We start from the raw sequence: 22,900 nt of genomic DNA on the forward strand, positions 1-22,900 counted from the left end.
GCTTTATTTTCCAAAGAAAGTTACATACAACAGCCAAAGAAAGCAATGTTTACAATATCACAGTAAAATACAGAGAGGGTCTCAAAAGCAGGGTCAGATACAACCTCATTTTTAAATCAGAATGATAACAGAAATCACCCAAATGGCCCTGATCAAAAGTTTACATACCCTGGAATGTTTGGCCTTGGTGCAGACACACAAGGTGAAACACATGGGTTAAAAGGGCAATTAATGGTTAATTTCCCACATCTGTGGTATAAATTGTCAATGAGTTTGTTAGCTCTCATGTGGATACACTAAGCAGGCTAGATACTGAGCCATGGGGAGCAGAAAAAACTATCAAAACGACCTGCGTAACAAGGTAATGGAACAAGATATAAAAAGAAATCCAAAGCATTGAATATGCCAGTAAGTACTGTTTAATCACTTAAGAAGTGGAAAATTTGGGATCTCTCTATACCAAGCCAAGGTCAAGTAGACCAAGAAAGATTGCAGCCACAACTGCCAGAGGAATTGTTCAGGATATAAAGAAAAACCCACAGGTAACCTCAGGAAAAATACAGGCTGCTCTGGAAAAACATGGTGTGGTTGTTTTTAAGGGGGACAATACAGCAATACTTGAACAACAATGAGCTGCATGATCAAGTTGCCAGAAAGAAGCCTTTACTGCGCCAATGGCACAAAAAAAAAAGTCTGGTTACACTATGCCCAAACACTCCGACATGCCTAATTGGGATTTTTTTTGTAGCACTGGTGCAGTAAAGGTACCAGGGCCAACCATTCCAGAGTAGGTAAACTTTTGATCAGGGCCATTTGGGTGCATTCTGCTATCATTAGGATTTAAAAAGGAGCCAAAGAACTATGTGATAATAAATAGTTTCATATAATCACTATCCTTAACCACTTGCCTACCGGGCACTTTTATTCCCTTCCTCCCCAGGGCAATTTTAAGCTTTCAGCACTGTCAGACTTTGAATGACAATTGCGCGGTCATGCAACATTGTACCAATATGAAATTTTTATCAATTTTGTCAGACAAATAGAGCTTTCATTTGGTGGCATTTAATCACCGCTGGATTTTTTTATATTTTTTGCTAAGTAAATGAAAAAAGACCAAAAATTGAGAAAAAAAATAAAACATTTTTTATAGTTTGTAATAAAATGTTTCTCCTTTACTGATGTGCACTCATGAGGCGGCACTAATGGGTCACATTGGTGGGCACTGCATTGATAATCAGGACACTAATAATCAGCGTCGATGTCCCTTTTACACAAGCCTGTTATCAGCTCTCCCCTCCTCATGCGATCAGCGTGAGAAAAGGAATGCCGATAACCGGCGTGTTTACAATGTGATCAGCTGTGATTGGACACAGTTGATCAAGTGGTGAAGAGCTGCTGATTGGCTCTTTACCCTGATCTGTGGTCAGCTGTGTCCTGAGGACACAGCGACAACAGAGCGTGCCGCCCGCACGCGATTGCGGGAGGACATCATATGGCCCCCTCCCAGAACTGGCCAGACGCGCTGTAGCTGTTATGTGGGTATAGCATGGTCAGCAAGTGTGTAAATAAAATACAATTTTCTGGCATGATCAGTCATATTTTTAATATTGTTGCCAAAATCTCACGATTTCTGTCAGGGTATGCAAACTTTGAGCACATTTGTACAAGGTACAATAGATGACAGACTCCATTAATAACATCATCCGGTCTGTTATATCACTACTATAGAACAGAGCGTTCCATGTCTATATATTTTTAAAAGATGAAAAGCAACTTCGTGTGATTTTTGAACAAGGGGAGAAGAGTGGCAGATAAATGTAATTATCACTTCTATCTACGAAAGACACATCTTTCTCCATTCACAGAACAGGATATAAGGCATTCTGTGAATGGACAAGGGGAGAGGAAAGGGAGGGTAAAACGACAGGGTCCCTTCCCTGTATGACAGCTGCAGCACCCAGAAGTACAGCATTAGTGGTACTTTTCAGCATGCATGAAATGCATTTTTACACAACACAGCAATGATCCAGACCTGGGCAATACATCATTGTGGGTAACTTTTTTGTACACACCACATATAACAAAACTACTGGAAGATTTTCCCTTACTTCCTGTCCTGAAGATCCAGGGGCCATGATGGTAAATCTCCCCAAAGTGGGGGAAATACCCTTTTTAGACAGTTGCCACTGAAACAAATATCCTCATTAGTAGATTTCCCCTTTATTCCTGTTCTAGTGACATTTGTAACACTTTGGATTTTCCCTCACTTTCTGTCCTGGTGACAGTGATCCCCATCTACCCAACGGGGACAGAGACAGCAATAAATTCCTTAAACATTGCATTAAACACTAAAGCCCCGTACACACGGGCAGAATATTGGGAGCCATTTGCCGTTACAAAAAAATACCGGCCAACATTCTGTCCGTGTGTATGTCAGTCTGTTTGGCCAACTTCTGTCGGACGTGCATGCTGGAAAACCAGCAGCCGACTGACTCCTGATCAGCACTCTCAGCCAATGGCAGAGAGCGCCGAGCGAGGTGTTCTGGTAGAGGGGGTCGTTCCCCTGTCAGAACACAACAGCTCAGCGGGGAGAGATCGCTGGACTAACCTTGCATGGTTAGTACAGCGGTTCCCGACCACAGCGGTCAGTTTTTTCTTGTGCAACCTGCGGGGTTGCACAAAAAAAAAAAAAAAAAAAAAGACTGTAGTGTGTACCCGGCTAAAAAAAGTTTTGCCTTAAGATATACTTTAAAGAGAACCTGTAAGCCCAGAAATATTGTAGCTGCCATTGCCGATTTAATTTTGGAAGGTACGTGCTCCAGGGTAGTCAAATGTATTTTCCTGCTTCTCCAACCAGGAATAAGCACGCTGTAAGTAACGTGTTGGGTCACCTGATATACATGTTTTTGTTCCAGGTCAGTTATAATCTAGGCAGTGAAGGTGGAATTTAAATGACATACCTGCGAGGCTGCAGCTTCAAATGGAAGCAAGCAGTGACAGCTCCTTTATTTCTATCCTGGCAGGTTCATTTAAAAGGAAGCCTATTCATTCACAATACATATTTGCTATCAGATATTATTTTAAATAACTGGAAAGTCATATTCTGCACCATTTTGGCATTTACTTGCTATAGTAAACTTAGTGCAAATATCTGTGATTATGAAAAGTGTAATAACTAGGAGCTTACCGCCACATAAAATCTCATGATTGATCTCACTAAATAAAATAAATCCAATTGGCTAATACTGCTTAATGCTCTTGGAACATGCTCATGCCTTACTAGGTAGACCTGTTGATGAACTTCCCAGGGCAGTCATTTCTGATGGCGCTCTCAGGGCACGCAATCCTCAGAGTGCTTTATTAACTGGTAAGCTATGCTCAGCCAAGCTTATGACTTATATGGAGGGGGCTGGAGTGGGTAACGGGAGCGAATGATGGCTTATAGTGGGATTTATAGGAGATGCTGGTACCTCAGATGGTGGCTGGCTGGTATAGCTCAAAGGCCAACCATAGAAATGAGTCCGCAGCCATTTTTGTACTGCCTAATCTATCTATAGGTACCTAAAGCCTTAGCTGAAAGGTTTTTCCCTGTGACATTTCCATTGGGAGAAATGTTTAAGAGATAACAAATATCCAATAATGAAATGAGAGCAGAAAGGTAAAATCACTAGACTTTGGAAGACAGCTACAGAACATGGCGTAGTCTGTCTGTATGTACCACACATTTATTTACATAGAGTACAACACTGATTCCCTTGAAAAGGGGTGAGAATATTGGCTTAATCAGTGCATAGTGATCAGGGAGAATGATTTTATACATGCATTAAAAATAAATTAACTTTTGCAGTCAAACTGGAGATGCCCCCACTATTTTGGTTCTGGGTTCCCCTTTACACACATATAACTATTTTTTTTAATTTTATATTTCTTACCTTTCTAGTAGTTTCTTTGGAGCAAGTTTATACATAGAACTCTGTAGGCAGCTTAAAATTGTTCAGAATAACTTGCAAAGGGCAATTAGAGGACAAACTGCATTAACATACAATGCACCACCAAAGCCTAGAGATCTTTAATCAATTGTTAGCACAGACTGTGTACACATCTAGTTTACAACTGACAATGAGATCTAGTTTAAAATTGCTCATGAGATCTGTCTGCACAGTGCAGATAGGGTTAATTATGGTAAACATAAGCCCCCCCCCCCCCCTTAACAATGCATAGAATTTAAAGTCTAAGGCCAGCCACAGACAGAGCTGGGAGAACACAGCGATTATTGCTTGTGGCTATAACAGCCGCTAGTACTAAATCGCATGTAAAATCCAACAGGCTAGTTGTAGCCAAGTTGATCGATCGATCAACCCGAGTACATTTAGCCTGCCCATACAGGGTTCGAATGTCAGCAGGTTCCTGAGGAACTGGCAGAGATTCAAACAAACAGTCTATGGCCGACTTTAGTAGAATTTTTAAGAAACTGAAAGGGGTAAGCGGCAACTTTTATATGTATAAGTTGTACTATATTAATCAGAACATGTATCAAATATAATGGGGTATTCCAACTTGGTTGCAAAAGTGTAAATACGCTTTAAAGCTGACTTCTGAGCAAACAGTTCAACACACAGATGAATTACACAAGGGAGCAGTTTTACCTGCCAAATATATTTATTTGTCTGCCCAGTTGTGGAGATTTGCTCTGCCACACAGCAACACCTTGTATGACAGGGATGGAGACTTGTAGCTGCAGTTTAGTAACACATTGGGGTTGATTTACTAAAAGTGGAGAGTGCAAAATCTGGTGCAGCTGTGCATGGTAGCCAATCAGCTTCTAACTTCAGCTTGTTCAATTAAGCTTTGATAAAAAAATCTGGAAGCCGATTGGTTTCTTTGCAGAGCTGCACCAGATTTTGCACTTTCCAGTTTTAGTAAATCAACACCTAAGGCTTCGTTCATACTTGTACTATGTGGGAAAGTATGCTTTCCCGCAAAACACAAAAACATGCTTCTCTTTTGCATGCGCAAGACAGCGATAATAATTCAGAATGGCACCCCACGCATTTTGCTAACGTGCACTGCAAAAACCGTGGTAACGCAGTACGCATTGCACTGTATTCGTTCGTTAGCAAGGTGCATTGAGTGCCACTTTCAAGCATCTGCAAAAGGGATGCGTGTTCTTGTGCGTTGCAGGAATGTGCATGATTTTTTGTGCATTCACAAATGTGAACCTAGTTTAAAATGTGTCTAAGATAACTGCACCTACCATTCCCAGGAGAACACAAATGGCAATCTACAGTACTTATTCTTTAAGACACATTAATGAGTAACTTACTTATAATAGTGCTCCCACAGGTTCCTATATCTCCCCTGTCCAGACATGTCAAAAACGGTAAATGATAAGCTGGAAAAAAAAGAACAAAAAAAGTTAATACGAAGTAAACCTGTTCATAAAAAGTGTTTTCATTATCGGTTTTCCTCAACTTGTTCTCTACTCTTCCATGAAGTCCCTGGAGCCCAGAGAATGTTATGGATAGGCCTTGATTCCTTCTTGTCTATATTCCTATCACACACCTTCCTGGAAACGAGGCTTATCAGTAATGGGTGCTGCAGCGATTACCAGCTGGATAATGGAAACATATTCACCAGCACACCAGGAATCTTCAGTTGTCTTCCAAAGGTTTTTATTGCAGATAGATCACACCACAAAGACAAGTGCAACGTTTCAGAGCCATACCACACCTCCTGCATGGCTCTGAACCATTGCATTTGTCTTTGTGATGTGATGTGATCTATCTGCAATAAAAACCTTTGGACAACTGAAGATTCCTGGTCTGCTGGTGAATATGTACATTGACTAGGCCTTGATTCCTGTCTGACTTGTAGGTAAGCACTCCTTCCAAACCAGGGAGGGCAAAATATAAGCAGATTAAAAACTTTACCTTTACTTGCCTCAATCCAAAGCACTTAGTGTGATTTCTGTCTGCTATCTCCTTCCTCTGCTATCTTCACGAGTCACTCCCGACAGGTTATGCTAAGGTCCCTTTCACATTTGTGCTACTTGTCCTGCGACTTGGGACTGCAAAGTCGCATGACAAGTTGTACCCCATGATTTCCAATGAGTACTATTCATATATGTGCGATTTCAAGTTGCACCGACTTCAAAAGTAGTCCCTGTACTACTTTGGTCCGACTTTGATGCTAGTTACACATGCATTCCCTGAAATCGTGGCAAAATCGCATCAAAATCACGGCCGCAAAATTGTGGTAAAATCGTGGCTAAGTCACGACAATGTGTAAGGGGGCCTAAGGAATCCATGGGAATGGAGGGGGAGGGGAAGCACCAGCACACAGCCTGTGATTGACAGCCTCAACTGTGAATGTTTTCCTATGCGTGTGTGTGTGTGTGTGTGTGTGTGTGTGTGTGTGTGTGTGTGTGTGTGGGGGGGGTTGTCCTTTTCCTCCACTCAGGTCTCAGATTACACTCAGCTCTCTGCAGTGCATTGTGTGCAATCAGATCCCCACCCCCTGCCTGGTAGCAATCAGAAATGCTGTGTTAACTGTACACTTTGCAGGAGATGGCTGCAGGTAAAGAGTTACAATGTATGTAGGAGTCTTTTTTTAATCTCTGTATCAACTGAGTCCAGTCACTTCACTGGGTAAGGGTTTACAAAGACTTTAAACTTCATGGGTTTTCTGACTTTTGCATTCTTGTTTTATATGTCTCCTGGATTTGCTTCTCAAGTTATTTTCCACCCCTGTCCACTCCAACTACACAAAGTGATACAAAACCGCAATACAAGTCTGAGTTGCATAACTGTCACTTGTAGCTTGTCAGCAGCAGTGAACTGGAGTTTTCTTGCCATTAAGCAAATTCCCTTTGGAGCTGATTATTTGATGCTATCAAACCTATCTAGTTATTCATGTGCCAGAATAAATGTTCCAATGAAGTGGATTAATGCATTACAGTGACAAAGTTAAGGCGCATCACAGGGAGGCAATGAAGCAGCTTTAAACCTCTGATGGCCAAATTAGAATGAGAACTTCAAGGTATAGATGTCGGTGGGATTCATTATTTTTTATATCTTAATCACTAGTCTCCACGCCGTTTTCCGATACCCTGCCCTGAATGAACATTATGCTTCATTAGGATGTAGCCTCTGGTAAACAACGTGAAGAAAACAAAATGCACTTTCTGTAGGTTGTTCTGCAGCAAATGGTTTTTGACTTCAGATTTAAGTGCGTGTATATATTAATACCTTGTTAAAACAGCTGTGCTCCCATCTCTAGTTTATTGCTAAAATACTTAACAGGCTAACAAGAGATTTTACTGCGGGAGAAGACCCACTGAGAGCAAGCAATCTCGTATAGATCTGGCTGTAAATTAATATTTAACAACACATGAAATATCAATGTATCACCTGGGAGGCAATTCATTTTCTTGCATCATTTGAGGATATAGCTTGTTAATGGACGTCCTCTGCTGATACTATAAAATCCCGCTGCAACGCCATGCCTCGAAGCGTGAGATCTGACAAAAACTCTGAACCTTACACCTCACACACCCATCGCTCTGATGGGTTCCATAATTTGTTTGATTTTTTTGGAGCTCCAACTGGAATATTCAAAGTAAAGGAAGACTTTTTTTTACCTTTTCTCATGTTTTTTTTTTTTTTTTTTATGGGAGACTGGAAATGAAATGATCGGGCTTGCTGGAAACTTTTTATGAATTTGTAATTGGGTCTTAGTGTGTATGATATAATTGAACAAGCTAAAAAAAAAAACTTTGAAGCATATAATAAAAAAGAAAAAGGTTGAATAAAATTAAACCACTTGGTTCCTGCATAGATAAGGGTTGATTTAAAAAGGTTGTATCAGGTCATCTTCACTACAACCAATCATGTGCTTTTAAAAATCCCTTTTTAAAATTTCCTCACATGATTGGGTAATCAAAGAACAGAGGTTCCCTCATTCACTAAAATTATTAGGTGAACAGCCTCCACTGCTTCAGTGCAGTGGTCGCCAGATGTGGGCCTTTGCTTGCCTTTATCCAGCCCTTGGGTATCTATTCCTCCCACTGTCAACAAGGCTGAGGCACCATTCCTTCCACTGATGCCAGTAGTGGGGCACCTCCCTATGACACCAACGATAGGGGACTAATTTCTTCCACCAACACCAATGAGTTGGCACTACTCCTCTCACCAATACAAATAATGGGGCATTATCCCTCCTCCTACTAACCACGAGCTTTGTAATTTTTTTTTACTCCTACTGACCACCAAGCCTGAGGAACTGTTTACACCCACTGACGCTGGCTCCTTTTCTACTTCCACTGGCTACAGTCCGGCCCCCCTAAAGTCTAAAGGACTGTAAACTCTTTGATTAGAAAGTTTGGAGATCCTTGCTTTACCTTATCAACCCCATTGTGGAAGACAGCGAAGAAGATTTAGACTGCTTTCACACTGGGGCGGTGGGTGCGTCGGCGGTAAAGCGCCGCTATTTTTAAATGCACTCTACCGTCAATTTTGTGGCGCTATTTTGCCGCTAGCGGGGCACTTTTACCCCCCGCTAGCGACTGAGAAAGGGTTAAAACCACCGCAAAGCTCTATGCCGGTGGTATACCTGCGCTTCCCCAATGAGCAGGAGCAGTGTTTACACTGCTCCAAAGATGCTGCTAGCAGGACTTTTTTTAGCGCCCAGCCAGCGCACCACTCCAACGTGAAAGCCCTCGGGGCTTTCACATTGGAGAGACAGCAGAAGCTCTTTCAGGGCGCTTTGCAGGTGCTATTTTTAGCGCTGTAGGGCCTGCAAAGCGCCCTAGTGTGAAAGGGGTCTTACTAAGACTGGTGCACACAGAATCTGGTGCAGTCGTGCATAGCAACCCATCAGCTTCTAACTTTAGCTTCTTCAATTAAGCTTTGACAATAAAACCTGGAAGCGGATTTGTTACCATGCACAGTTGCACCAGATTCTGCATGCACCAGTTTTAGTAAATGCCCCCTAGTGAGTCCCTAACAGTTTAAATACGGTCAGCTTTATTTATGAAAGGAAAATGCTCATTTTACTGCTCTTTTTCTATAACTGCCCTTTTACGCTTTGCAAATTGCGTGTTATAAAGGAAATACTCCCAGAACAACCTAAGGTCATCTTTAGAGGTGTGCCTTCTTTGCAGGGAAAAATTGCACCTAATGTCATAAATCCCCCCATACGACCTTCTTTTTTTCATAACTTTGTGGGTTATTTTCCCTGCAAAAAATGCACTGTATGTCAACACAATTCCTGTGGTAAACGTAAAAGCCTTGAGTTTAGATCGAACACTACAAACTGTACATATCCCATTAAAACATTCTGCATTTGTGCTACCACACATGTCGTTTATCTGATTACCCGTACGTGGGCCATACAATTCAAGCTTTCTCTGTTAGAGTCAGCGAGCATATCGCTAAAATAAAATATGGTGATGTCAAACATAATGTGCCTCGACATTATAGAGAGCATCACAGACGAGACCCTACTGGTTCTCAATTTCCTGTCATAGATAAATATACACCTCCTTGGAGAGGAGGAGCTAAGACAAGGGGAGTCTCTCGCTTGGAGACTTATTGCATCCACAAATTGCAGACCTACTCCCCTTTTGGGTAGAACATAGAATGGAACACCGATGCTTTTATCAACCAAGCATGATGCCTTTTCTCTATTTCTGGTACTTTAGGGTCCAGTTGGCACCTATTAGAATATCTTTTGTGAGAGTTTTTTTCTAAGTATTTTTAAATGTTTTTATGAGGGTATTTTTATAAAATTTTTTGATAACATATTTTAGAATGTATTTGGATTTATATTTTTTTATTTGAATATATACTGGTTTGGTCCCTATCACAAACATCAGCTCGATCCAACCATTAACGTGTCCTTTTTGAGGGGTGCCATCATTTGTCACACCTTAGTATCATATTTTTTATATATATTACATAATTTTTATATTTTTAAAAAATTTCCCCCCCCCCACATGGAATCTCGGGATTCGAACCGGCGACCCTTTTGCTGCTGGGTGGGAGTGCTGGCCATTACACCACTGTGCTGCCATTGTTTAGGCCAGAGCAATGTTTGGATGTATTGTATGGTTTCCATTTATGCTGCCATAAGGGCGATACCTTGTGACTTATTAATATACTTGTCCTTATGACAAACGGCGCCATGTTGTAGGTTATATACACCTGACATTGTGCTGTTTTAAGCCACATCCGCTCCTATATGTCCCCCAGAATAGCGGTGCCATGTTTTTGGCTGTTTAAACCAGTCACTGTTCCACATGTCACATCCTCTTTCACATGTTAAAATGAGGCTTAGAACTCTTGTCCAGGCGCCATTTTGGCAGAACCAAGAAGTAATCCTCCTCTGCATATGAAAACGAGGCTTGGAACGCAAACCCGGGCACCATTTTGGAGGAACCAGGAAGTAATCTCCATAATTTGCACTTTCAAATCAGACAGAGCTGTTATGGGGGTAACCAGTATCTATAAATACTCAGCCAGTACAGTGGTCCAGCACCCCAGATGATGACTTCTAAATCGAAACGCGTCAGGATATACTGAGACCACTGTCTTCTTTTATACAAGCGCTTGATTTTACTGCTAAACACGTGAGTATATTTCCTTTGCTTTTCATGTATTAAAATTTCCATACGGAGTTACACTATATGCCTTCCTCTTTCACTTAATGGTGGGGCTGACTGCCTATATCTACTGAGTCCATCCATACCTTACAACTGTTCGGAGGTCCATCTGGAGGTCATATCTGGATAGAGCATCTGATCCCCTTGGTATATTATACCACAAAGCTTGAGTGACTCACTAGGTGTACACCTATTTGAGTTCAATCCCTCTGGTAAGCATCTTCTGGTGTCTTTGGTGGTGGATCTACTATGAACTGTTATTACATCATACATATTTGAAGTTAAAGACTGTCACTATATCATATCCACATGTGGTTGAGGATTATCATCACACATGATTGAAGTTTGTCACTGACTTTTTTTGGACATCACACGTCCATGTTCCTCTATTTATAGACATCACATGTCATAATAGAGGACTGCTTGAAGTATTTTTGAACACATCATTTATTATTCACGTTTTTTGTACTTATATTATTTGTTATGGTTTATATGATCACATAAGTGCTGCACATTTCACCCAAGTTGTCATTTTTGCAACTTTATCCACTGCTGTGCTGGCTGCTTTAGTGTTTTTAATTTTTGTTTGATTTCTTTTATAGACAGCGCGGTATATATGTGTTTATAATTTGCAATGATCTTATTTCCCTTTCTCTAATAGGCTCAGTTCACAAAATCTAAACACACCTGGATAAGGATCCTTATTTTCAAAAAGTGACCTTTTTTTTCAGCTGAGTTTTCAACATTACAGTTACCGTATATACTCGAGTATAAGCCGACCTGAATATAAGCCGAGGCACCTAATTTTACCACAAAAAACTGGGAAAACTTATTGACTGGAATATAAACCTAGGGTGAGAAATGCGCAGGTACTGCAAGTGGAAAAGAGGCTCAACAATGCCCATTTGCAGCCTCACTGTGCCCATTTGCAGCCATAGGTCCCCTGAAATTCAAACTCGGTAGTTAAGGGTGCCTAGATGCCCCCTAGCTGCAGCCAAAATTTGGGGTCTCTGGACCCAACATTGCTGCAGATGGACACAGTTGACCGATTTTGGGGCCCCGTATCTCGGGGCCATTTGGTCCCAGGAAGGTGTGCAAACTCAGTGGAACTTGCACTACAACATATCCAAAGCTGGGGTTCCTAGCACCAAGTGGCCCCGAGATACTGGGCCCCAAAGTCAGTTAGGAAAATGTCAAGCACTTTTCTGCAGCATAGAATGACATTTTCCGAACCGCATTTGGAGCTAGGAACCCCAGCTTTGGATATGTTGCAGTTGTAGTTCCACTGGGTTTGCACACCAAATTTGGGGTTCCTAGCACCAAGTGGCCCCGAGATATGGGGCCCAAAATTCGGTTCGGAAAATGTCATTCTCTGCTGCAGAAAAGTGCTTGACTCACGTATAAGCCAAGGGGGGCATTTTCAGCACAAAAAAAATGTGCTGAAAAACTTGGCTTATACGCGAGTATAAACGGTACATGGCTACTAATGATCTTATTCCTTGTGTTAAAGCTTTGTGAATTGAGCCTCAAGTGTAATCTTGATATTACAGGAAACAGTAACTGTCAAGTGTATACATACTCATTGACATTTACAATAAAACAGCATTTCCTTTATTAGTTCTAGATCACCCTCTCTCATCCAGGATTCCTTTAGAGGTTGCTAGGGGTTCCTTGGTCAATCGGTAATTTCTGCCTCTCAGATATGTATATACAGATCTTTTAAGCCAGGGGTGTCCAACCAGGCCCAACACAAAATCGTAAACTTACTTAAAAATGTTGATTTTTTTTTTGTAAAAATGTTGAATTTTGGGGATTTTTTTTGTGAAAAAGGTGTTTTTCAATTAGCGAACACATGCGGCCGAAGACTAGACTTTTATAAGTTTTACCGTCCCAAAGAAAAATCTCCCACTCTTCACAAACACTCGTTATTCAGGTCATCAGTTTACAGGAGATCCTATATTTGTGAGCAACTATTTTCAAGGATGAAGCACACGAAGGGCAAATTAGAACCAAAATATCTGATGAGCACCCTGAGAATTACTACTACGTCCAACGAGCCAGAGATTGATTCGTTAGCTTATCAAAAACAGTGTCAAATATCATACTAGTTTTATGTTGTCGTCTTTTACTTTTATATAAAAAAAAAAAAAAAAACTAAAAAAACCCCGAAATAAATAAAAATAAAAAAAGGAAGCTTTATTACGCAGATACATTACCTATATCAGTGATTGTTAACTTGTGATCTGCCTGACTTTTTCTGCTCATCAGCTCTCCTTATTGTTCGTGTATTTTATGTGTGGCCCAAGACAATTCCTCTTCTTCCAATGTGGCCCAGGAAGGTCAAAAGTTTGGACACCCTTGTTTTAAGCCATATGTATGGTGAGGATTCTCCCAATTGACCACAAATGTATGGCGCATTCCTCCTGCTGACTATCATGCTAATGAACCATAAGTTGTAGATAAAAGTTATTGGCAGGGGTTCTGCGAGAGCAGAAAGTTATTTCAAAGGTTCCTCTGTGTTAAAAAGGTTGAGAGAGGCTGTTCTAGGCTGTGGAGTAAGTGGGGCAGGGCAGAATATCTATCAGATTTACTGTTGTCTACGTCCCTAGCAGGAAGATTTCTCACTTCATTGGCCATCACCAGTACAGGAAGTGAATGGAATCTCCGCAAAGGGGACATAGACAGCATTAACAAAAATACAGAGGTCTTAACGCTTCCTTGGGCTAAAAAATAACAGTCATATGGTCATGTGTATATTCCTTGGAGAGTTTAATGTTCACATCTTGTGCACAGTTGAGGGCCAGTTCACATATAGTGCGGTAACCAGTGTTTTTCTGCACTGAAAAAATGCTAGTCAGCGCCACACAGAAAAATAGGTTTTTTTATAACAGCTTACCTGTAAAATCCTTTTCTTTCGATGGACATCACGGGACACAGAGCCACAGTAATAACTGATGGGTTATGTAGGTACCTTTAGGTATTGGACACTGGTCACACCCTAATCAGGAAGTTCAACCCCCTATATAATCCCTCCCCTTCCAGGGATACCTCAGTTTTGTAGCAAAGCAATATAAGTGTATTAGAAGAGGGGCGGGACCTCTGTGTCCTGTGATGTCCATCGAAAGAAAAGGATTTTACAGGTAAGCTGTTATAAAAAATCCTATTTTCTTTCTCGGACATCACGGGACACAGAGCCACAGTGATAACTGATGGGATGTCCCAAAGCAATGCCAACTGAGGGGGGGGGGGGGGGAATCACCACCAAGTAGGGTGCAATCAGACCTGAGGACCCTGTACCGCTGTCTGCAGCACACTACACCCAAAGGCGATATCCTCATGCCTTCTCACATCCATCTGATAAAATCTGGTGAATGTATGAACTGAAGACCAGGTTGCGGCCAGATCTGAGCCATAGAGGCTCGTGATGCACTGCCCAAGAAGCACCAATAGCCCTTGTGGAATGTGCCTTGATCTGAAACGGAGGAATCTTCTTTTTTAAACCATAAGCCTGAATAATCAATTGTCGAATCCATTTAGAAATGGTCGCTTTTGACGCTGCCTGTCCTCTATTGGGACCCTCTGGCAGCACAAACAAAACATCCGTTTTGCGAATTTGAGCAGTTGCTTCCAGATAGGTCTTGACTGCTCTTACTACATCCAAAGAATGTAGCGATCTCTCTTCCGAAGAACAGGGATCTGGAAAAAAGGAGGCAGAACAATGTCTTGGTTTAGATGAAAATCTGAAACCACCTTCAGTAAAAAGCTAGGATGAGGGCGCAATACCACTCTATCCTTGTGTATAATCAAATAAGGCTCTTTACAGGAAAGAGCTGCCAATTCTGATACTCTTCTAGCAGAAGAGATGGCTACCAGAAAAATTAGTTTCCTTGTCAGCAAGACCAAAGGAATCTGACGTCTTAGTTCAAAAGGTTGTTTCTGTAACACTGACAGAACCAAGTTCAAGTCCCAGGGGTTTAGAGGTGCCTTAACCGGAGGATTAAGACGCATCACCCCATAGTTACATAGTTACATAGTAGGTGAGGTTAAAAAAAGACACAAGTCCATCAAGTCCAACCTATGTGTGTGATTATGTGTCAGTATTTCATTACATATCCCTGTATGTTGCGGTCATTCAGGTGATTATCTAATAGTTTCTTGAAGCTATCAATGCTCCCCGCTGAGACCACTGCCTGTGGAAGGGAATTCCACATCCTTGCCGCTCTTACAGTAAAGAACCCTCTACGTAGTTTAAGGTTAAACCTCTTTTCTTCTAATTGTAATGAGTGGCCACGAGTCTTATTAAACTCTCTTCTGCGAAAAAGTTTTATCCCTATTGTGGGATCACCAGTACAGTATTTGTAAATTGAAATCATATTCCCTCTCAAGCGTCTCTTCTCCAGAGAGAATAAGTTCAGTGCTCGCAACCTTTCCTCATAACTAAGATCCTCCAGACCCTTTATTAGCTTTGTTGCCCTTCTTTGTACTCGCTCCATTTCCAGTACATCCCTCCTGAGGACTGGTGCCCAGAACTGGACAGCATACTCCAGGTGCGGCCGGACCAGGGTCTTGTAGAGCGGGAGAATTATCGTTTTATCTCTGGAGTTGATCCCCCTTTTAATGCATGCCAATATTCTGTTTGCTTTATTAGCAGCAGCTTGGCATTGCATGCCATTGCTGAGCCTATCATCTACTAGGACCCCCAGGTCCTTTTCCATCCTAGATTCCCCCAGAGGTTCTCCCCCCAGTGTATAGATTGCATTCATATTTTTGCCACCCAAATGCATTAATTACATTTTTCTACATTGAACCTCATTTGCCATGTAGTCGCCCACCCCATTAATTTGTTCAGGTCTTTTTGCAAGGTTTCCACATCCTGCGGAGAAGTTATTGCCCTGCTTAGCTTAGTATCGTCTGCAAATACAGAGCTTGAACTGTTTATAAACGACCTGGAGGATGGGATAAACAAATTAAATAGGATTGGTCCCAGCACAGAACCTTGGGGAACCCCACTACCCACCCCTGACCATTCTGAGTACTCCCCATTTATCACCACCCTCTGAACACGCCCTTGTAGCCAGTTTTCAATCCATGTACTCACCCTATGGTCCATGCCAACGGACCTTATTTGTACAGTAAACGTTTATGGGGAACTGTGTCAAATGCTTTTGCAAAATCCAGATACACCACGTCTACGGGCCTTCCTTTATCTAGATGGCAACTCACCTCCTCATAGAAGGTTAATAGATTGGTTTGGCAAGAACGATTCTTCATGAATCCATGCTGATTACTGCTAATGAGATCATTCTTACTAAAATCTTGTATATAGTCCCTTATCATCCCCTCCAAGAGTTTATATACTATTGATGTTAGGCTAACTGGTCTGTAATTCCCAGGGATGTTTTTTGGGCCCTTTTTAAATATTGGTGCTACATTGGCTTTTCTCCATTCCAGTCAATAGACTGTCTGTAAAAATTAGGAACAACGGTCTGGCAATCACCTGACTGAGTTCCCTAAGTACCCTCGGATGCAAGCCATCTGGTCTCGGTGATTTATTAATGTTAAGTTTCTCAAGTCTAATTTTAATTTTTAAAGCCCCCTGCATAAAGTTTCGGACCAAAGAATGCAAAGCAAATGCCGGTGAAACAATACTGATAAAGCCAAGACCTGGCCCTTGATGGTACTCAAGGCCAGCTTCATCTCTAATCCTAATTGTAGAAAATCAAGAATTCTACCCATGACATATTTTCTGGGATGCCAACCCCTGGATTCACACCAGGATACATAAGCTTTCCAGACTCTATGATAAATTACTCTGGAAGCTGGCTTCCCTGCATTGATCAAGGTAGATATGACAGGACCTGAAAGCCCACGACTCTTCAGAACGTGGGTCTCAATAGCCAAACCGTCAAATTTAGCATTTGTAAGGCAGGATGGAACACTGGACCTTAAGATAACAGGTCTGGGCGTACCGGTAGGGTCCACGGGGAACCCACCGTCATCCTTACTATTTCTGCATACCAAGCCCTTCTGGGCCAAGCGGGGGCCACCAGAAGTACCGACTTCCTTTCCTGCCTGATCCTGCGAAAGAGTCGTAGCAGTAGCAGAATAGGCGGGAATGCATAAATCAGTAAGAACCGATGCCACGGAATCACCAATGCATCCGTCCCGCATGCAAGAGGATCCCTCGTCCTTGCCACCAATCTGTCTTTTTGTTGAATCGGGATGCAAAGAGATCTACATCTGGGACCCCTCATCTTTGGCATATGGTCCAAAAGACATCGGGGTGCAGAGACCATTCCCCTGGGAGTAACTGCTGGCGACTTAGATAGTCCGCCTGCCAATTCTCTATCCCTGGAATGAAAACTGCCGATATGCATGGCACATGCCTCTCTGCCCAGACTAAGATCTGGTTCACCTCCTTTTGAGCAGCTCGGCTCCGAGTGCCTCCCTGATGATTGACATAAGCCACTGCTGTGGCATTGTCGGAATAGATCCTGACCGGGCAACCCTGTAGCCTGATAGTCCAGGCTCTTAGGGCTAGGTATACCGCCCGGATCTCCAGAATGTTGATGGGTAAAGTCCTCTCGGTCTTGGACCATAGCCCCTGGATCGCAGACTGTTCCAGAACTGCTCCCCAACTTGACAGACTGGCGTCTGTTGTTACCACCGTCCAGGTAACCGGTAAAAAAGATTTCCTCTTCTGCAGGGTCTCGGGTATGAGCCACCAATTGAGGCTCTGACGCACCGCATGTGACAGGTGCTTCGGAAAGTCTAATGCCTGAACCTTCTTGTTCCAGGCCGACAGAATACTGTGCTGCAGTAGTCTTGAATGGAACTGAGCATAGGGAACTGCTCCAACCTAGATGTTCCAGATACTTGACCGTGGTCCTCAAGTTCCCGTTCAAGGAAGCCACCGACCGGTCTAACAAGAGCAGGTCGTCTAGGTATGCTATGACAGTTATACCCTGAGCCCTTAATCTGGCCAGAGGAGGGGCCAAGACCTTTGTGAACACTCGAGGTACAGTGTATGACGGTAATTCCGCGCTTAGGAATAAGAGAAAGAAGGGACTGCTGCCCCCTATGAATGAAAATCACCTAGGTGAAATCCAAAAATGGGTAATGTTCTGAACAGGGGAATTGGCGCTGTCTGGCTATATGCGCACATCCATATGAAGTGAGGGAAAGGAAAACTTCATAGCGTAAATCCGTAAAAATCCATGACAAACGTATAAACCAAATATAAAAACACCGGAGCTGGCAGTGCTCCAGAAGCCGGCTCTCAGCTGTTGAGCAGCGTGGTATGGCGTGCGTTCCTGAACGCACGCCACACCACGCTGCTCAACAGCTGAGAGCCGGCTTCTGGAGCACTGCCAGCTCCGGAGCCGGCTTCTGGAGCACTGCCAGCTCCGGTGTTTTTATATTTGGTTTATACGTTTGTCATGGATTTTTATCAATAAAACCGAATTTTTACGGATTTACGCTATGAAGTTTTCCTTTCCCTCACTTCATATGGATGTTCGTAATTGGGGATATTATTAGGGATAAAATACCCCCAGACGGAGGAACACTTCCTGGATTCGCCATCGTGGGATTTTCTACACATGCCTTTTACCCCTGCAGGGGTGAGGTAGTCCGGTGAGTGCAAGCACGAGTGGGGGTACAGTGAAGGACGGGGACTATATCAGTTAAAGCTGAGACCACGTTTTCACCAAAAGGACACATTTTTGGGACTTTGATCTTGGACATTTATGTTTCACATACCTTTTTTCTTATACACAATTTTTAATTCCCGTTTTTTGCACATGTGTTGGGGATTTCTATATATTATTTTATATTTTTTCTATCTTCAATGCTACAATTGTTTGCTTGGATTGCAAGATACTGTCTTGATTGCTATAATTGTTTGTTCACTTGTGGGCACATTTCTCTACACACACATGGATACCTGATATATTGAGGTCAAGGCACATTTACATATACATTTTTTAGGAGCACGTTATACTTTACTGCATCATCTGCTAGGGGTATTGTTTGCATCTGATCCACCTAGCATGTGTGGGCACATTCCTCTATACACACATGGACACTTGTTATATTGAGGTTAAGGCACATTTACATATTTTTTAGGAGCACGTTGCACTTTACTGCATTATCTGTTAGGGGTATTGTTTGTATTTGATACACCTTAGCCCTTGTCACGTATTGTTTACACGCACAACCTCCTTTACAAATATTCTTATTTTATGTATTTTAAAAAAAAAAAAAATTATTTGTGTATCCTTTTATGCGCATATAGCCGGACAGCGCCAATTCCCCTGTTCAGAACATTACTCGAGGTGCAGTGGCTATCCCGAAAGGCAGAGCCATGAACTGGAAATGGCGCAATCCTATCTCGAAGTGTAGAAACTTCTGATGAGCCGGAAAAATGGGCACATGTAGATATGCATCTCTGATGTTTATCGATGCCAAAAATTCTCCTCCCTGCAGGATGGAGACTACTGTCCGAATGGATTCCCTGTGGAAGGACTGAATCCTTAGGAATCGATTCAGATCCCTTAAATCCAGAATGGGTCGGACATCCCCATTTGGTTTTTGGACCGTAAAAAGGTTGGAATAGAAGCCCAATCCTTGATCCTCTGTGGGAACCACCATAATGACCTCTTGCGACAAAAGTCACTCTAACGCTAGAAGGAGCGACTGCTTCTTCTCTGGGTCTCTGGGAACACTTGACCTGAGGAAACGAGGAGAGGGAAATTCTTGGAACTCCAGCTTGTACCCTAAGGTTACCGTGGATATTACCCATTTGTCTTGAAGTCCTCATGCCAGAGCTTTGAGAACTGTAGCAGTCTTCCCCCCACTCGAGCAAGCGGGGGCGCCCCTTCATGAAGAGGTCTTCTCCAAACAACCTTGCACCACGAAAAGGAAACCCAGCCAAGAGCTTCTTACATGGTGCTTCGGCTGACCAATTTTTCAACCATAAGATTCTACGCATATGCACTAACCCAAGTGAAAGGCGAGAGGTTTGCATGATAGAATCTCTGATGGCGTCAATAACATAACATAAGGCCGCTGGAAGGTTAGCAAACCCCTGGGCCTGTTGTTCAGGTAATACTTTGATGACCTGCTTAACATGGTCTCTTAAGTATTGACAGACTCAAATCGCTGCTACTGCAGGTTGGGCCACTGATCCATCTTTTTATCCACAGGATCCCTGAGCATCTGAGTGTTGTCTACAGGACAAGTCAGACTACTATTTATAGAGGAAATGGCCACATCAATGGCCGGTATTCCCCACATCTTAATACATTTTTCTTCCATAGGATAAAGTGTTGAAAACTTTTTCGGTGGAAGAAATCGCTTATCTGGGTGATCCCAAGCAGAATAATTATAATATATATATATATATATATATATATATATATATATATATATATATTATATATATATATATATATATATATACACATATATATATATATACACATATATATATATATATATATATATATATATATATATATATATATATATATATATATATATATATATATAGTGGCTTGCGAAAGTATTCGGCCCCCTTGAACTTTTCAACCTTTTGCCACATTTCAGGCTTCAAACATAAAGATATAAAATTTTAATTTTTTGTGAAGAATCACCAACAAGTGGGACACAATTGTGAAGTGGAACGAAATCTATTGGATATTTTAAACTTTTTTAGCAATTAAAAAACTGAAAAGTAGTGCGTGCAAAATTATTCGGCTCCTTTACTTTCAGTGCAGCAAACTCACTCCAGAAGTTCAGAGAGGATCTCTGAATGATCCAATGTTGTCCTAAATGACTGATGGTGATAAATAGAATCCACCTGTGTGTAATCAAGTCTCTGTATAAATGCACCTGCTCTGTGATAGTCTCAGGGTTCTGTTGAAAGCGCAGAGAGCATCATGAAGACCAAGAAACACACCAGGCAGGTCCGTAATACTGTTGTGGAGAAGTTTAAAGCCGGATTTGGATACAAAAAGATTTCTCAAGCTTTAAACATCCCAAGGAGCACTGTGCAAGCGATCATTTTGAAATGGAAGGAGTATCAGACCACTGCAAATCTACCAAGACCTGGCTGTCCCTCTAAACTTTCAGCTCAGACAAGGAGAAGACTGATCAGAGATGCAGCCAAGAGGCCCATGATCACTCTGGATGAACTGCAGAGAACTACAGCTGAGGTGGGAGAGTCTGTCCATAGGACAACAATCAGTCGTACACTGCACAAATCTGGCCTTTATGGAAGAGTGGCAAGAAGAAAGCCATTTCTCAAAGATATCCATAAAAAGTCTCATCTAAAGTTTGCCACAAGCCACCTGGGAGACACACCAAACATGTGGAAGAAGGTGCTCTGGTCCGATGAAACCAAAATCGAACTTTTTGGCCACAATGCAAAACGATATGTTTGGCGTAAAAGCAACACAGCTCATCACACTCAACACACCATCCCCACTGTCAAACATGGTGGTGGCAGCATCATGGTTTGGGCCTGCTTTTCTTCAGCAGGGACAGGGAAGATGGTTAAAATTCAGGGGAAGATGGATGCAGCCAAATACAGGACCATTCTGGATGAAAACCTGTTGGAGTCTGCAAAAGACCTGAAACTGGGACGGAGATTTATCTTCCAACAAGACAATGATCCCAAACAAACATACAGCAAAATCTACAAAGGAATGGTTCACAAATAAACGTATCCAGGTGTTAGAATGGCCAAGTCAAAGTCCAGACCTGAATCCAATCGAGAATCTGTGGAAAGAGCTGAAAACTGCTGTTCACAAACGCTCTCCATCCAACCTCACTGAGCTCGAGCTGTTTTGCAAGGAAGAATGGGCAAGAATTTCAGTCTCTCGATGTGCAAAACTGATAGAGACATACCCCAAGCGACTTGCAGCTGTAATCGCAGCAAAAGGTGGCTCTACAAAGTATTAACGCAAGGGGGCCGAATAATTTTGCACGCCCCACTTTTCATTTTTTTAATAGTTAAAAAAGTTTCAAAAATCCAAAAGATTTCATTCCACTTCACAATTGTGTCCCACTTGTTGGTGATTCTTCACAAAAAATTAAAATTTTATATCTTTATGTTTGAAGCCTGAAATGTGGCAAAAGGTTGAAAAGTTCAAGGGGGCCGAATACTTTCGCAAGCCACTGTATATATAATAATTATGAACAGGAAAAGCATGTGCTGCTTGGGAAGGTTTCAGTGACCCCAAAGCAGAAGAGGATTCTTTAACAGCTTCAGGTACGGGCAACTTAAATGTGGAGCGGACCAATCCAGTAAGGATCTGCACTAAGACTTTCTCCTCTTGGGAAGTCGCAGAGGGTCCCTCTCCACCCGATTCCTCCGAAGAGGAATTATCTGTCCCATCCTGATCCTCTGAAAGGGATTAATCTCCTTTATCCCAGAGCTCCTCTGCTTGAGGGTCCTGGGAAACAGAGGAAGACCTAGTACGTTTTCTTCCACTGAGTGAAGATGTAATCACGGCCATTAATCTTTCCTCTAACCCAGCAATTGTTGAGGAAAAAACCTCTTGTGTAATGTATACAGGGGCTGAAGTGCCGGAAGCAGGTATAGCCCCAGACCCCAACGGCTCTCCCTGTCCAGCCGTCCCTGGCCCCTCAGGGGGGGAGAATGTAGCAGACAGGGGGTCCTCAGAACCTGAGCAAGATCCCCTAGTGTCTCTGGTTCTGGGGGTACTTGAACCTCTTCTACCCATAGTGCAAAGCAAGGTGTGAGGTATCCAAAATGAACACTGACTGCTGAGCGATGTAGTCTGGCAAAAGCCTTGCTACCAAATGCCCAGTCCGGTGTTACCTTAGTAAATGCAGCCTAGGAGCCTGTGTCCCACCTTACATGCGACTGTCAGCTCTGTGTCCCTCCAAGGCTCAGAGCACCTGTAGAGTGTGCTTTAAGTAGCCATGCTTCTGGCACCGTGGGCGTCTGAGCACGCTGCCGCTGTGCTGACGCCCCGCCCCCTTGTCTTTTTCGAAAACGAGCGCTTCCCGCGCGAGCCTGACCCTCCGGATTTATCATGGAGGAAGGCTGGGGGTGGAGGAGGAAGGGGAGAGGCTGGCAGCAATGGGGGTCTGCATACCTGCAATGGCGGCCTGGCGGCGGCGGCAGCGGCGGTGACAGTGCGGTGTAACAAACCGCCTTACAGCCCACTTGCAGCCTCCCCTAAGCCTGGGGGGAACATCCCTGAGGAG

At 42.6% G+C, this 22,900-nt stretch overlaps 1 protein-coding gene across 3 annotated transcripts in view; it reads right to left on the reverse strand.

The window, feature by feature from the left end:
• The window catches only part of ARL6 (ARF like GTPase 6), a 126,807-nt gene that overhangs the window by 71,364 nt on the left and 32,543 nt on the right, over window positions 1–22,900 (reverse strand). For all 3 annotated transcript variants that reach the window (XM_073616988.1, XM_073616986.1, XM_073616987.1), the window contains exon 4: window positions 5,324–5,392. In XM_073616988.1, the coding sequence (XP_073473089.1) occupies window positions 5,324–5,392 (69 nt within the window). The remainder of the gene's footprint in view (window positions 1–5,323; window positions 5,393–22,900) is intronic.

The sequence above is a fragment of the Aquarana catesbeiana genome, linkage group LG02, assembly GCF_042186555.1.
Source record: "Aquarana catesbeiana isolate 2022-GZ linkage group LG02, ASM4218655v1, whole genome shotgun sequence".
NCBI lineage: Eukaryota > Metazoa > Chordata > Amphibia > Anura > Ranidae > Aquarana > Aquarana catesbeiana.